Source organism: Ursus arctos, unplaced genomic scaffold (genome assembly GCF_023065955.2).
Source record: "Ursus arctos isolate Adak ecotype North America unplaced genomic scaffold, UrsArc2.0 scaffold_21, whole genome shotgun sequence".
NCBI classification, from domain to species: domain Eukaryota; kingdom Metazoa; phylum Chordata; class Mammalia; order Carnivora; family Ursidae; genus Ursus; species Ursus arctos.
Genome location: NW_026622886.1, coordinates 45,127,616 through 45,145,365, shown reverse-complemented (window position 1 = coordinate 45,145,365; position 17,750 = coordinate 45,127,616). Strand labels below are relative to the sequence as shown.

At 31.4% G+C, this 17,750-nt stretch overlaps 1 protein-coding gene across 8 annotated transcripts in view; it reads left to right on the top strand.

The window, feature by feature from the left end:
* Nucleotides 1–17,750, top strand: part of USP15 (ubiquitin specific peptidase 15) — a 114,832-nt gene that overhangs the window by 61,147 nt on the left and 35,935 nt on the right. For 5 of the 8 annotated variants that reach the window (XR_007189688.2, XM_026500125.4, XM_057316183.1 and 2 more), the window contains 2 exons: nt 7,160–7,246; nt 13,137–13,281. Coding sequence is in view for 6 of the 8 variants with exons in the window: in XM_026500125.4 (XP_026355910.1) it covers nt 7,160–7,246; nt 13,137–13,281 (232 nt within the window). In the remaining 2 variants the exon portion in view is untranslated. Of the gene's footprint in view, nt 1–7,159; nt 7,247–13,136; nt 13,282–17,750 lie in introns of those variants that run through there. The other 3 variants (XM_026500126.4, XM_048217811.2, XM_044384651.3) reach the window with 2 other exon arrangements.

Here is a 17,750-nt window from a genome sequence, read left to right as displayed (position 1 = left end):
GTTCAATAACTAGTGTTAGAATTGATATTTAAAAGCCATATCCAGATTTAATTGAAGTTAGGAAATTTAGACAGTTTATGTCATGCATAAATGAATATAACTTAAGTTTACTGTTCTTATATAGATGCTTGATATGGCCACGTACTCACAAATAATTATTGGATATTTTCCTTTTTTTCTTCTTTTTGTTCCCTGGTTTGATCCAAAAAGGATTTGAGCAATTTGCAGTAATACACATGAGTCAAGGTTAACTATATGAGTGGATACAGAAATCACTCAAATGTAAAATAAACTTAGTCACAGTAAGGTGAAACCAGAGAAGTTAGCTGGCAGGAGCAAGTAAGGGCTTTTGAAGTTATCAAAATTGATCTGCAAATGTATGGGCTTGTTTTGGGTCCTGATTCAAATCAACCGACTGGGAAGAAAAGATACTTTTGAGACAATTGGGGAAAAAAGTGAACATGGACAGAGTATTCATTTGGGACTGACAGTGGTATCAAAAAAGATCTCTTACCTGTTAGGGATATATACTGTAATTTTTTGTTTATTTCAGGTTTTTATTTAAATTCCAGTTAGTTATCATAAAGTATAATACTAGTTTCAGGAGTAGAATTCAGAGATAAATTGCTTACATATAACACCCAGTGCTCATCACAAGTGCCCTGCTTAATACCCATCACCCATTTAGCCCATCCAGCCACTCATCTTCCCTCCAGCAACAGTTTGTTCTCTGTACTTGTCTGTTTTATGGTTTGCCTTTTTCCCCCCTGTGTACATGTTATGTTTCTTAAATTCCACATATGAGTGAAATCATATGGTATTTGTCTTTCTCTGACTGACTTTATTTCACTTAGCATAATACCCTCTAGCTCCATCCACATCTTTGCAAATGACAAGATTTCATTCTTTTTCTATGGCTGGGTAATATTCCATTATACACACACACACACACACACACACACACACACGTGAAATTATAAATGTCTGGGATTTGCTTTAAAATAGTCCAGCAAAAACATGGGAGGAGGGAGGTCGAGGGGACAAAGATAAAACAAAAGTAGCAGGATGTTAATAATTTTTGAAGCCCAGTGTCTGGTACTGGGTACATGAGGACTTATGTACATTTGGAAATTTCTGTAATAAGTTGAAAATGAAAATGGGTTGCAGTTTTGGTACTGGGATTCATAATGGCTGAAGCAAAGTAACTAATTTTATTTTTTTTAAGTGGAATGTTTTATGTTATAAATACCATTGATAACAGTAAAAATAAGGAACAAAAATAGAATTACGATAAGCAATTTATATATAAATTCTCTTAAACTCTCTTTACTTTATCTTTAAAATTTAACCTAACATACTGCCCGGCATAGAAGAGGCACACAGCAAATGCTTGTTGAACTGAACTAATCTGTAATCTAACAACAGTAAAAGTGTTTAATTTTTAAAGAGATTTAAATTTTCTTTTTCTCTAAGAATTTATGTGTTAGAAATGGGTAGGTTTAAGGTTGGCCTCATTTTTCTTAAGATAATTCTTGTTTTATAATGTTAGATCTTACAACATAGGGTGGTTTTATGTCATTTAAAATACTTATACAGCTCTTTAATTGTTTTGCTGTGTCAGCATTCAGACTTAACATCTCTGTATTTTGGTTGCTCAATACAGTATTAGGTTTTCATGTAAGTTAATTATTCAGTTAATTTATCAAGAATATTCGGGGCGCCTGGGTGGCTCAGTCATAAAGCGTCTCTTCGGCTCAGGGCATGATCCTGGAGTCCTGGGATCAAGCCCCACTTCGGGCTTTTCTGCTGGGAAACCTGCTTCTTCCTCTCCCACTCCCCCTGCTGTGTTCCCTCTCTCGCTGGCTGTCTCTCTCTCTCTGTCAAATAAATAAATAAAATCTTTTAAAAAAAATTATGAAGAATATTCAGTTAGATTTTTCTGTCGAAGTACCAAGTTCAACTTACAGCCTTGAATTGTGTGCTTTTAACTGAAACATTGGAAATAGCGCAATTCAAATATTGCATTTTTCTGGCATGGTTTGATTTTCTGTTTTCATGAAATAATATCAGCTACATTGATATTCTGTCTTATTTAAGAGCTGGATCCCTACCTTATACCTAGCCCAAACTAGCCAAAATCAGTTTAACACCTGATACCTGGCTTAGTATCTAGTCTATCTGGAATATCCTAAGTAATTTTTTTCTCCCCTCTCCTTAAAAAGCCACTAGAGCAGAGTTGCTGAGGAACAGTGTAATTTCCAAATTACATCAAAGAAATAAAGCTAAAGGGCTCCGGTTATAATCCACAGACTGACTAGTCAACCCCTAAATTAACTCCACAAAAGTTAGCTAGATTGGGCTGTGTGTAATCTAGGTCAGAAGTTGGAATCAGAATAGATAAGTGGTCTGTTAACATTCATCCATAATGTCTGTAACAGCATTTAAAAGGTGTTAATATACTTCTGCTTTACCTGTGGACCATATCCATCCTTCTCTTTCGGATCATTATGGTATAAAGGACAGTCTCTCTACCAATGTTACTTATCTCAGTGCTCCCTAAAACTTGCTTTTTCTTTCATTATCTCCTCCCTCCTATATATATATATATAAACTCCTACCATACTGCCACACATATAGTAGACACTCACTTAACAGTAGTTCATTCTTTTTCTTTCTTTTCCAATGTCATCTTCCCCTTAGCCTATAAATATAAATCTGTCCTGTCTTTAAAAACAAAAACAAAAAACCATAAACTTCCTCCAAATACCATTCTTTAGGGTTTTTTTTTCCTTTGACAGCCAACTTTAAAAGGGCCATACTTACTATTCCTTACCACGCAGTCAGGATTTAACAGAGTCCTTATTTGACCTTTTTTTAATCCTAGTTCTTTTGATCTTTCTTTAATACTTCTTGTTAACATCTCCTAAAGAGCTTCTCTTAATTCGAATCCATGATTCAAGAACTGTTTGCACTTCTCTGACCGATTCTCTGGCTGGCTGGTGCTCCTCCTCTCTAGCAGTGCCATGTTTGCTTGTGCGGGTTGTGTGCTGCACAGCTCTTGGGCATCTTCCACGTTGTAATCTATGTGAAAGGCCCTCCTTGATACTATGCAGCGTACAGCTTCACGGACTGTATGCAACAGCTTTGCTCACAACTTAAATGCATTGGTATTTCACAAATTTCCATTTTATGACCTCTCCTTTCATACCATAAGAGGTTCACAGTGGATGGACTGTATGCTAATTCTGTTCCTCAGTCAAACTGACAGAAATAAGCCATTCTGTTTTTCTAGCCAAAAACTCTCTTCTGAATTCCAGATTTTTTCTAAATGTCATGTAGGATTTTCCATGTAAGATTCAGCTAAAATCTTTTTTACCTTACCTTCTCCCATTCCTTCAACCTAATATATATATCCATATCCTGTATACCCTATTTTAGGTACCAACTCAGAGCCATCTTGAGTTCCTCCTTCAGCCTCATTCTTTTTTCATCTAGTTGATTAGCAGTCTTGCAGATGCTACTTCCTAAACCTGAAGTTTTCAGATGTCTTGATCTTCGTACCCCTTTACGTTCTTAAAAATCATTTTTTTAAAGATTTATTTATTTGTGACAGAACCCAAAGAACTTCTTTTATGTGGACTAGAAATCAAAAATAAAATTTTAAATATTTGTTTATAAATGATACTAAAACCATTATATTTTTACATAAATAATATTTTTATGAAAAATAACCTTCAAAACAAAAAAATGTACTGAGAAGAGTAGAATTGTTTTACATTTTTGGAATTTCTTTAATACCTGATTAAACAGAAGACAGCTAAATTCTCATGTGCTTCTGCATTCAGTTTATTGCGATATATTGTTTGGATTGAAGTGCATAAAGAAAACTCAGTTTCTCACAGATACATAGTTAAAACAGAGAAAGATATTTTCAGATAATTGATAACCACATCAGAACTTGACCAGGGGTGGGTTAATGATGAAAATTGAATTGCATTGTGGAATCTGAAACCACGTCAATGAACTTTTAATATATTATGTTAAAAATCTATCATGTGTAACTTGATACAGTTGGAAAATACTGATTCACTGAGTTATGCAGATATTCCAAATATTGGCATATTTCAGCATACAGTATTTTTTAATCACATTTGTTAAAACATCACCAATCTTACAAGGAAAGTCTTTAAGTAGTGGGAAGCTATCAAGCCTCACAGTGGCAAAGTCAAGTTTTCCAGAACTGTTTTTTTGTTTGATCACTTGAATGTTATCATTGGCAATGAATACTTTCAGTTTTTTTCCTTGAAGTTACAGGCTCCCTTTATTCATTTTTGAGAAGATGTCTGCCACATAGCCTTTTATGTGGAAGAGTGGTACAGTGAAAAGAGGGGCTAGTTCTGCTTGAAATTTGAATAATTACACAAGTCTTCTTCCTCATGACAGTCATCCATATAGAATGGATGTGCTTTATGCAAACTTCCCAGTTTGTCACATAATATTAAAAAGAAGTGTATTTAAGGGTCAAGATTTAATAAAATCAGTATTTTTTATCTTTTCAACATGGATATTCTTAAGTGAAACTGTTTTCCACTGCAAGGAGGCAGTAAAGAATACAAGGACTCTAGTATATAATTTGGTGCTACTGCTTTAACTCATGCTAGAGTATCAGCAGTTTTGCCCACCATCGTTTTTGCACTATCATTGCAAATATCCACCCAGTGAAAAGGTCAAATAACACTTAAATAACACCTTGATGTTATTATGAAAATGCTTTTGACCTCATAGATGGGCACACTGAAAGAATCGTGGGACTTCTAAGGGTCCACTGACTTTTCTTTGAGAACCACTTCCTAAACATCCAAGACATATGCCCTTGCCCTCCCTGTGGTCTTTGCCCCAGCCTTTATTAATTTCGTTAATCTGGTCTCCTAAATGATCTCTCAGTCTCCTTTCTCTTTCTCAAGAATTACCTTTCTACAATACAAATTTGTGTAGATACCCTTTTAAACTCTTTCAACATGCCCAGCACAATGGAATAAGATATAATAAATTCCCTTATAGAACATAAAAGTCCTTTATTATTGTGCCTAGCTTATTAACTTCTGTTCCTGTCATTACATACTTCCTACTCTTTAAGCTGAACTGAATTGATAATTCCCTAAACACATCATTGTTTTTACAGTCCCATACCTTTGCATGTGTCTTTCCAGTTTCCACCTATCCCTCCAACTCTGCGCATCATTTTAAATCACCTCATGTTACCACCGACAAAATTTTATATTTTGTTATAGTTTTAAAATTTCTACAGGACTTACACTGTTTTGTAGTTATTTTGCTTATGTATTTTTTCTTCCATTAGATTGTGAGCTGTTTGAGGTCAGGAACTATGTCTGTCTTTGTATTCCTAGTACTTACCAAGGGCAAGGCATATAGCAGTCATTTAATAAATGTTCGAGTATTTCAGTGAATTTCATGGAAACTTCTAATACTATCCTTGGATAGAATTGCTAATGGATAGTAAAAAGGCCACAAATGGGGAGGAAAAGGAAATATATATATATATGTGCCTCAGCCACTTTATTGGATAAAGTAATGAATCTTTATTTCCATAAATTTGAGTATAATTAAAATTCAGGAGAACATTTCAGTTTATTTCTGTTTCTGAAAAGTGAAGTGAATTAAATTGTAGCTAAATGGATCACATTTTGAAAAATTAATCTCCTTAATTCATTATAACTTCATCTCTAATAAATTTGGGGGTTTTTTCCTTTGATAATTTAGCATTCTTGACATGAAGGCAAAAATGCCAGGACACTTCTGTATTTCTATTAATATTTAAAAACTAGTACCTTAAAATATTAAGATAACCTTTTAAATGTCCTCTACATTGTTTTATATTAAAACTTGGTTGATTTTGTCTTACGTTTGAACTTAGCACAGTAAAATAAGATCTTCTGTCAGAAAGGCATCTAAATAGAGGTCTTTCTTAGTGTAATCTGCCTATATACAACCTGTATCAACAACAAGAAACTCCTTTAATAAAAATAAAAATTTTTTACCAAGATTTCATAATGTATAAAACTTTCAAAAGTTAAATAAAAATTTTTATGTGTAAGAAATGTTATTGCCCACCATGTATTCTGCGTAATGTATCAGTATGTAGATTAGGTGAAATCCAAATCACCAGAAATTTGTATACTTCAAGCAGATTTTGTAGATAATACTTTCATGCCCATTGACCATTTCAGTGTTTATTAGTACCTGATTAAAGGAAATAAAATAAATTTTTAAAACTAATCACTTTGGGCCTAAGTTAGAGTTTATGATGAACCAGATACTAGACTGACAGCTTTTTATAGCCCGTGGGCTAGATGTTGCCTAGTAAATTAAAATTGTTTACAAAATTACAAGGGAAATTAAATCTTTAAGAGACCTGTTAAGTATTTTAAAATAATCATTCTTTTGTAATGAGTTTGTTGATTATAAATCATACCCTTAAAGCATATTGGTTGATTAAAAGCCATTAGTAATTGAAATCTCTCCAGAAAAGATTCTGAATTAGTGAGGTGTGTAATATATATAGTCAGATGTACGTCTTTTCAGTTTTTGCAGCGATAACTTTGACCAAAAATTACTTCTCGGGACTATGTTCTGAATTCTTTTATGCCATGTGTCCATGTTGCCTTACATTTTAAAGAATTGGTAAATCCTCGGATCTCTGTGTCAGTGTTGGGTGTTAAGTAGAATGCAATGGTACCTACTGAGATACAAATTGGATTTCCTTTACGTGCTTCCTTAAAAAAATTGATATTTTAATTCCACCGATTTAAGGAAATTATTGTTTGTAAAATATTGAAAATGGTTACCTGAACTCAGAAATGGGTATATTGAGTCAGTAGATTTATAGGAATAATAAATATCAAGTTGTATATTAAATTTGATAAATTTCTTTTGAAAATAGTTCCCTTTTGTACCATTATTTTTATATGAAAAAAATATAGGAAATAGAAAAACAAAGGATATATAGTGATTTTGCTCATGAATCTGTTTTCCAGCATTCTTTACTACATACATTGTCATCTGTTCTTTTCTTTATTTCATAATTAATTTCAAAATTCAGCATTTTTTTATCTAATTTAACATTTTCATATTTTTAAAGGTCCCCAGGTGCATCCAATTTTTCAGCTTTACCAAAGATCTCTCCTTCATCTCTGTCAAATAATTATAACAACATCAACAACAGAAAGTAAGCACTGAATCTTAAAAACTCTTTGTTTAATTGATCGCCCTATTGTGGTTGCAAAAAATCTCTTGTATCTAAAACTTAGGATAAAAGTCTTAATGCATTAAAATTGAATTTTTTTAAAATTACGGATCAGTTCTTCTAGGAGTAATTTTAAGAAAGCACAGTTATAAACTTCTTGATTTAATACATATCCTACAATAATCCACTAAAAGAGAAATAAAGTCAGAATTTTACTTTTTAAACACTATTGAAAATATATAGAGAAGTCTGTTAGAACTCAATTTTTTAGGAAGGGTATGAATTTCAGATGTCATTTGAGAACGAGATATATAATCACTTACAATATGTAGTTTTTTTCTTAAAGTATATATCAGTGATTCTCACCTGGAAAGCACACAAAATTTTATGTTTATCAAAAAGGCAATCACTTTTTCTTTAAAAAGTTTGGAGAAACAATTCCCTTCCCCCATCATGAATAATATTCAGAATCTTGGAATTTATAAAAGTTATATGAAAGTGTATGCTATATTGCCATAAGAAAAAAGTTGTTAAAAATCACTTGAGCTTCACTGTAATGTCTGACGTGGGTATATTACCTTGAAAATTGTCATGGTTTTTATTTTTTAGAAAAGAATAAAAAGAAAGCTTTTATTATTTGTGTATAGTCCAGTCAGATTAGGGGAAGAACTTTAATCTAGAGACGATTACCCATTTATTATTTCTTGAATATATATATTACATTGTGGTTTATTTTTTAGGTTAACTGTATGTAGTTAAATATTTGTACTACTTGTCCAGTTCATAAATGGCATCTGATTTCCTAGAATAAATTTGAAAAGAATAAGGCTGTTTGTGAAAAAAATTTTTAAATAGCATCATTAATTGAATTTGTTGGTTTAATTCATTTTCCCTTAAAATTCATATCTGGGGTAGGGAGAGGGCTTGACAAAATGATTTTAATGTACATCTAGTTTATAAATATGTAAGAATAGCTGAAATAATTTGGAAAGGAAAATCAGAAAGGATTAATCCTACTAAATACCACAACCTGTTGTAAAGATAATAAGAATTCAAACAGCGTAGTAGTGACCCAGGAATACATCTACAGGTCAGTGAAATAGAATAGACAGTCAGAAAGAGTCCTTTAAACATAAAAGAATTTAATGTGATCAGAAAGCATTGTAGACTAATGGAGAATGAGCAGATTATCCAGGAAATTTTGTTGGGAAAATTGGATCACTATTGAGAATTTCTCTTTAAAACTTTATATTAAATTGACTTTTTAATTATTAGGCCTATAAAAATTGAAAAGCAAATAAATGGAAGAAAATACTTGCTACAAATGACAAAGGATAAATATTCCTAATATATCAAAGTCAAAAAGATCAGTGAGAAATTTTCTAAATCAAGTAGAAAAATGGGCAAATGATGTGGCTGGCAATAAAAGCAAACTAATTAAAATACATAAACATTTTAAATACCCAAATTCACAACTAATTAGAGATGTGTAAATTAAAACCATAAAAAACTCCATCCACTTCTCTCCACCTCAGTCTCACTGGGAAGAATTAAGAAATGATACTTACTCTTGCAAGGATTTTGTTTGAGTGGTTGGAGTATTAGTCCAACTTTTCTAGAAAAGAATTTACCATGTATGTCAAGAAGATTTAAAACATTAAGTCCCTTATTTTAGTAATTTATCATTATAGTGTAATAGTGAAATATCGAAGATGCTATGGATATCCAAAATTGAAATGTAGTATGTTCTTTACCTCTTAAAAATGTATGTCGACAGGCAAAAATGTGAAAGGAAATATCCCTATAATCTGGTTTGTATTTTATATGGTATCTTTTAGTTAAATTCATCAAAAATAATTTTTTCATGGGAGATAAAATACTTCTTGTGTTTCTACCAATTGCAGATGCTCCCACATTTACTATAAAAGAATTCAGTTCCAGGTATAACATGTATTTATAGTTATTCTTGGAGAAATTTTTAACATTGTGTGTAGACTGCATTGAACATAGACTGTATTTTGACCTTTTGACTGGAGTTGTCGTATTAGTATATGTGGTCTGGTGTGTTTCTGTTTTTGTCTTCTTTCCCTCCCGTGGTAAAAATATGATAGTATAATTGGATCTTAAAACCTCTGACTGCAGAAGTTACTGAGAGAGGAATTGGAGTATTTTCTTAAGTTTGAAATATGTTTAACGATTCTACTTCTATGGCTAGATTATATTTTTACCTATTTATATTTGTTTATTTTAGGCACTAAAATAGTCCTTTCATAATAGGAAATTTTTATAGCAAATAGCTACTGAAGTACCACCATGCTTAAAAGTAAAGCTTTAAACGTAAAGCTTACCTTTCTTAGTAAGGAACAAAATTCAAACATTTGTAAAATGGAAAGTTTTTTTAAATTTGAATTTGAATTAACATTTTAATTATTTTGCATTTGAATTAATCTGAATTTGAATTAATATTTGGATTAATATTATAATAATAATTATCTAAATTATTTCACATAAAATTTATTTCTTTCCATTCAACTTGTAGAAATAAGTTGAAACTTAAGACTTCGTATGGAAGTAGCATAGTTACTTTTAAGTATGTAAAATGGGTAATTACCTTTTTTAAAAGTACATTTTTGAAACGTCATGTGTGTGGAGGTATTCTACAAGTACCAAAGTATATACGAAAATCAGTAGTTATGACTTACAAGTTTATGAAATTATCTACAAATTCAAGACTTGAATTAAACTGATACATTACTAAGGTAAAAAGTTTTCATTTCCAGAAATAAAGGTATTAGTCATAAAGATAATAACAAAGTATACTTGGAATTATTTCATATAAATTTAATAAAGCTTTTACTGAAGACAAATATGAAGAATCAGTTGTTTACCCTGATATTATCCTAATTTTACTTGCTAGTCTGTACAGTATTTGTTTTTGCCTCAATTATAATTTAAGTTCATTTTTAATATGCACCAATTTCTTTTTTTGTTCCCTGCATTTTTCTGTCTTGCTACATTTGCTTTGATATAACACTGCCTTTAAAAACTCTTTTTAATGTATGTATTGTCACAACTTTTGGCATTACACATCAGAGCAGATTTTTATTTTTATGTTAATTCATTTAAGGCTCTTTTATTTGAAATGGAAATGACTCCCTGTAAAAGATTAAAATATGAAAAAGAACTTGATTTTGGAAACTGCCAGAGCTAGCCAGCCATATGGCTCTTTGCAAGTTACTTGCTGAAAGCATCATTCATTAACTGCAAAATGAGCATAATTAGAGTTACAAGGATTAATTATAGATTTATAATACTTTTACAATGTCAAATATAAGTGCTAATTGAAAAGTCAATCTCAAATTTGTATAGAAGAAAAGGGCTCAATTTTACCAAAAAATACGTTACTTTTTTCAGTGTATCTTCATTTAGGGTGATAGATTTATAATACAGAATTAATGTAGTATAAGACTAAAATTCCCATTAAGATTACAGGCATACTTATTTATTTTTGCAAATAGGCACAGCCATAGAGGATAAGGACTAGCTTACCACCTTTAGGAAGAAAACAGTCAGAGGCCTAGGTTTCTATGTACTTTGTTGAAGCATTTTAAGAACTCCTGCTTTTAGTATTTTGCTTTAATACTTGATTTAGGAAGCACATAACGTGTGTTATAAGTGGCCAATCAATATAGTATTAAAATATTTTAAATTTATCAGTTTTTGTTATCATTGAGCATCTAGACTGTCTCAATCTTTGGGCAAGGCTTATATTTACTCTGTCACTTAAACTGAAATGTAGATATCCTTTAAGATTCAAATTTTAAAAGACAAAACAAAAAAAAACTGTTTTGAAAGTAAGTTTTTATTCATTTCTCAGTAAATAAAAATCCCTGTCCCAGCAAATTCCATCCTTGTTGCCGTTAAGAAGAGGAGAGCTTCCAGCATCCATTTGTGTTACTTGTGGCAGAGACAGATATCTGAATATATACTTAAGGAATGAGCATGTAAATGTGCTTTTTTCACTTGCGTGCGCGCGCGCGCGCGTGTGTGTGTGTGTGTGTGTGTGTGTGTCTGGCTGTCTAGGCATGAGCATGCATTTGAGCATACTTCCCTGTGTACTTGGCTCAAATTTTATTATAATTTTATATCTGGAATATGTTTGTTAATGTGGAGAATGTGTAGAAAATGCAGGCCTTATTTTTGTATGTAGAAACCTTGATTTTTAGTCCTCCTTATAGAAATAAAAGAAAAACAGAATTTAGCTTTTTGTTACATGTTCTCAAAGTTAGATTCAAGAATCCAGTAATCAATCACTGAGTGAACATATCTTGAATTGCTAATAGGTGTCTTGCATTTTAGTAGTTACTGGGAATATCAAATATGAATCATAAAGTTAGTGATCTGCCAGAACAAAAGATGCTTGAGTCTAGCTTGAGTATTTTTTGTGTGATATATATATATATATATATATATATATTTATCTTTTTTTTTTCCCCTTTTAAGTATCAGGATGTTTTGCTTTTTTGAGTCTGGGAACTGATCTTTTTGTTTGTGTTGGGGGTATGTTCTTAAAAATGTAAAAATATTATTAGGTTAGCATTGCTTGTGTAGTTTTGGGTTGAGGTAGTTTTGTTTTACCTGTGTAGCTTGTTGAGGTGTGTGAGTGTGTGTTTACTAAAGGCTTTGTTATAATTGGCAGTAGTACAGTACTCTTAAACTGTTATAATAATAAAGTGAAAGTATAGAAGCTACAATAGAAAGTATTTGAAATTATAAGTAAAAAATATTTTTTAAAAAGAATACCAGGAATAAGTTGTAGCCAATCGAGATTATCATGGTTACTGATTTGTCATGTTTATTTGTAACACTCTTTTATTTGAATCATGATTTGCTTTTAGCATGACCTTGATTCTCATTCAGGTTTGTTCTCACAAATAAAAAAAAATGATGATTGAAAGTATGGTTTTGCATTATATCTAAAGTGTCCATTGTAAATATTTTATAAGATAACCTATTAAAAATTAAGGGAGAATCCATCCTTTTCCACAAAATTATTGTCTTTATTACATATAGAAAGAAAGAAGGACGATTTAACTTATTGACTTTTCTCCTTTCTAAAATTATTCTGATTCTCTGTTTGAAAATTATATAGCTTTTTTTAATACTAATATTTATTATGCTGTAGTCCAAATTATCCTAAGGTTATATTCATCTAGGTAAATAAACTACATTATTCTAACAAACTGGAAAAAGAAAAGGCAAATACTGGAATGTACTTGCTTCGAATCATTTCATTTTTGCAGCCCTGATCACCCCAGGCTTTTTTTCCGCATTTGAATACTAGATTTTGCTGGCCTAGCATAGAAACTATAAATAGAATCTTCAATGCATCAGACCAGTGATGTCACAGAGGTCTTGGAAATCTCTGCTCTCACCTGTAACTAAAGTACAACTCCTCCCGTTTCTACTGTTCTCATTCTATTACAGTAGCAGGATGTAAAAGGGACATAAATGAGATGATTTATTGCTGCGGGTGGTGTTTAAAATCTGAATGTTTTAAATTTGATGGAGCAATGAAGAATGGAGCAAGCTGTGGAGCTGCTCCAGCTAATCAAGGGTAGAAAGATATAATAGTGGTTTATATTGGTTGGTGTGGCATATGTATGCAGTGATTTTGTTGATTGGATGAGTATCTTAATTAAAGGGGGTTATTTAGATTTAGGTTCATGTCTTTAAAAGTACAAGTTAATTTTTTTAATAAAAAAATTTAATGACTGACTACCTATCTCAAATAGGTTTGAAGTACTCTGTTCAAATAACTATATTGTAATAATCGGCTGCATTATAAAAAATATTCTTTGTTTTCTTCCAGTGTGAAAAACTCAAATTATTGTCTCCCATCATATACTGCTTATAAGAACTATGATTATTCAGAACCTGGAAGAAACAATGAACAGCCAGGCCTCTGTGGCCTAAGTAACTTGGGAAATACGTGTTTCATGAACTCAGCTATTCAGGTAGGTCTTTCCAAAGTGAAACTCACATGTTTCATGGAAATCAACAATAGAAGAAGAGTAGAGTTTTACATATCAGAACATGAGTATTTTATGTTTTGAGAGTTTCTGTTTTCATGGAAGATTTAAACATGCATGTTTGAGTTATTCATTCTAGTGCTAGTGGAATATCATTATCATGTTCCTCAATTAGGTGGCATATGATTGATTACTACATGGTAGAAGATTAACTATCACTTTATGCAAAAATATAATTTCAAACAGAAAACCTAGGCTTTCTGAAAAGAAAAACCAAGATGACTCCTTTATATTTTCAGTAGAAGCGTCATGCTTTTTTTGGACATTGGTGGAAATGTTAGAGAATGAATCTTTTATGATCACCAGTTCTCGAACTCTAAGTTTATTTTTTATTTTTTTATTTTTATTTAAATTTATTTTTAAATCTCTTTTTTTAACCTTAATGTGAAATTAAGATTTTTTTAATGAGAAAATTTTATGAACCTCCTTTTGCATACATATTTTAACAAATCACTTTCCCTTAAAGATCTTTTTAATTTGGCAATACAATTGATCACTGCCACTTTTTTCCCTCTGTCTCTCCATGGAGCTTCCCTTTTCTTCCTGCGTTGTTTATATCCTCTTACAGCTTATTGAATATTTATGTCTTTGATCGACTTTGAAGTAATGAGATCTATATATTTTTTTAATATCACTGTCACTAACTATAAAATTAGAGATGGTTTTTCACTTCCCTATTACAAATAAAATTCTGCATTTCAAAAAGCCCAAAATAATGGTATACTATTTTTGATATTTCAGTTTTAACCTTTTGGGGGGGTCCTTTTTTGTTTTGGGGTGTTTCTCTTTTTTTTTTTTTTTGCAAATTCTAAAATTTTATTTTTAATTCTGTAATTTTCTGTTCTCAATTCATATTTTAATACTGAAACTTCTATGCCCAGGAGGCATCCTCCAAAGATAATAGATTAAATACAGAGTATGGATTAATTAAGGACATTATTACAACTCTTTTTCACTATCTGAGAATAGTATAGGACTCTTAACCATCCAAAATTTTAAATAATTCCTTTGTACATTGGCATTAATACATTTGTCTCCTAAATTAACCATTGTCTTTACAGTATTCTTGGAAAATTAGAATTTAATTGTCATAATTGTCTAGATCAGGAATTGGCGATCTTTTAGAAATGCATAGGGGATATAATTAAGTTACTTAATTTCTGATTTCTTGGTTTAGAGTTGATCCACTCAGAAAATAGCCTTTCTGCTCAAGTAGATACTGTGTAGGGTTAATAAAATCTTCCTTTAAACCTCTGATGATTAATATTGTTTATGCTTTAATGTGAATTACTTTATTCAAAATTATTTTTCTAGGATCCTAGTGTTAAATAAACAATTTTTTAAAAATTTTATCTTTGGGGCGCCTGGGTGGCACAGCGGTTAAGCGTCTGCCTTCGGCTCAGGGCGTGATCCCGGCGTTCTGGGATCGAGCCCCACATCAGGCTCCTCCACTATGAGCCTGCTTCTTCCTCTCCCACTCCCCCTGCTTGTGTTCCCTCTCTCACTGGCTGTCTCTATCTCTGTCGAATAAATAAAAATAAAATCTTTAAAAAAAAAATAATAAAAATAAATAAATAAATAAAAATTTTATCTTTATTTTTCTGGGAGAGGAGAAAAGGAACTCATCTGAGAAGAGCAAGCCAAAACATATTATTCTGACAGCTATTTAGATAACAAAGTAAAGTGTGTGGGTACTGAGCTTTCAGAGATAGGAACGGGCCAGACAAATTGTAATTTTATTTGGATATCTGTAGGATAGTTTATATTCTACCTGACCACTGAAATTCATCTTTAGTACCAACTGTGGAAAATGTTTTATATAAATGGTGGTTACATCAGTATCAAAAACTCTTCTTGTATCACCAAGTCATATTAATTTTTAGATAACTCCTATCCTTGCACCGCCAAAATTATTTTGGTTCTAGACACTTGATGAAGCTTGAGAGGTGGTTTTGTTGTTGTTGTTGTTGTTGTTGTTGCTTTTAATCTAAAACCAATCTTGGTGCTTTCTTATAAGGATTAAGAAAATACTTTTAACAGCATAGGCATTAAAAATTTGAGACAGTCAGAAGAGAACAAGAGTTAATGTTCATGCTAATCATTCGGAAGTGGCTCTGGCTTTCATTCAAACTGAATTCCTTCTAAGGGATTATTATGTTCTAGTTTCCTACTCCTTTGATACAGTCTTATTTAGTGTTTTGTTTCCAGATGGTTAACTATAATTTCTTAAAAATGAGTATTAAAATTAAATCTAATCACTTATGTTGAGCTAGATTTGGCATTTGTTGAACTTTCTTGTTTGTGTTTAAGGTATCAGAAACTTCATTCTATTAGTTATTGCCTCACTTCAGAACAGTTTTATTACAATAAATTTGTAAATCTAATGCTGACCTTCTCTTAATATATATTGCCTTCACATGTTCCATTTCATTTGAAATTAGAGCCATGAGGGTGAGGTTTGTTAGCCATAAAGTAAGAAAAATTTTAGATGAAAACATCAGGGGTTTTTTAATTTTAAGCAGTGGATATTATCTCATGTCTATGTCTTGGCTGTAAACTATACTTTTGCTAAAATAAAAATCTCCAATCACTTTGGGCAAGAGAAAAAAAAATGAGTTTTTATTTTTGCTACTTTTGACTTTTAATTCAAATCCACGATTAGAAAAGCTAATACTTCAGTTTTATTTTCTTAAAGCTTCTATGATTTTTGATTGATTTAGATGTTCACTCTGAAGCTGAAAACTCACCATTAAAGGGAATACAAAATGATGTCTGTAGCCTTTTTCCCTGTTTCATGAACATGCATGTAAGTTGTTAGGTCCACAGATGAAAGGTGTTAAAGATAACTAATAGAGTAGATTTTTTAAAATAACTTTTTTAGATAGTTTCCTCAATTATCCTTTTTTTTCAAGTTTCCTTGTAACTTCTGTAAGATTGAAGACAATTCATGAACTTCAGAAAATATTTCTACTGATAATTTGAATTTCAGTGTAATTTCTTGTATTCAATAATCCTAACAAAAAATACAGAGACATTTTGGTACCTTAGGCAGTATGATTATTTATATATCTAAAAAAAAATATGTGTAGAAAGCATACCTACTTCTTGTACGTGAGAATCGATTATGCTTATTAACCCATCAGTAGCCTTGAGGTAATGAAATCTTTTGATTGCTTATGGTTAAAAACTAAGTGGCACCAATTGGAGTGTGATTTTAATATTAGTGTTATTTAATTTAACTGTATTTGTATTTAAGATTTTCTCTGATGTAATGGTATGAATATTAAATTTTTTTATGAGAACCGTATAGTTTTAATTTGTTAAGTTAATATTTATTGAATTTGAAACATATGAGCTACTTTTGGACATAGATCCTGACCTCATGAAGATTATAGTCTAGATACTGTGATTTTCACACTTTTTGCCTTTTAGTATGAGAATCTTTTTTTTTAATTATTACTATGAAAAGTTTAATTTTATCCTCAATATTTAAACAGATGTAGTGAAGTTGCTTTGGTTGGGTAAAGGGTGTAGAGTCCCATCTGATTTCTCTTATTTTCCTTAATGGCCCCAGAAGCATTCTCATGGGATCCCAGGACTCTAAGGAACAGTCTAAAAACTATAATATCAGAAGAAAAATGAACGCATTAAAAATTAATAATACAGATTAGGAGCACAGGTTATGGGGTTGTACTGCCTGAATTGAAAACATGTCTCTCTTATTTATCTGTGTTACCCTATATATTTCCACAATTCATTTTTCTCATCAGGTGAGGAAAATAATAGGAGCGGTATCTTAGGAATTTCATGGGGATTAAATGAGTTGAAGAATATAAATCTCTTAGAATAGTGACTAGCACATCATAACTGAATAGAGGTTAGGTTGATGTTTTGTCTTGTTTTGTTTTGATTCAATTCAAGGAATTAAGCAGAATAACCGGAAAAAGTCTACTTTTGGGTACCCCCCCGTATTTGTTCTCCTTTCCTACAAGTCTCATTTCACTTGGCTTGAACCTAGTGAATGAAGAAAGAATTAATTGTATTTTTAATTATTATTCACTTAGTATTATTGCAATAATGGTATTTATCATCACCATTTTTGAACTGTGGTAGTTTAAGACTCCCTAGGCAAACTAGTAGGCAAGGAATATAATAATGTAGAACTGTTGGTACATATTCAGTGTTCAAAGAATCAAAATTCATGATTTCAGGTTATCCTTGGCCTCAGCCTCATGAGTAGTTATGATTGCAGGCATACACCACCATGTCCCAGTGGTACAAATAAGTTAACAAAAGAGTTTTCTAATGCCCTAAATCTTTGAGAGAATGTCTAATTTTAAAATTTTGCATTATTGGAGGTATTTTTAATTAGCAGCAGTTGAGTAGATTCAGGA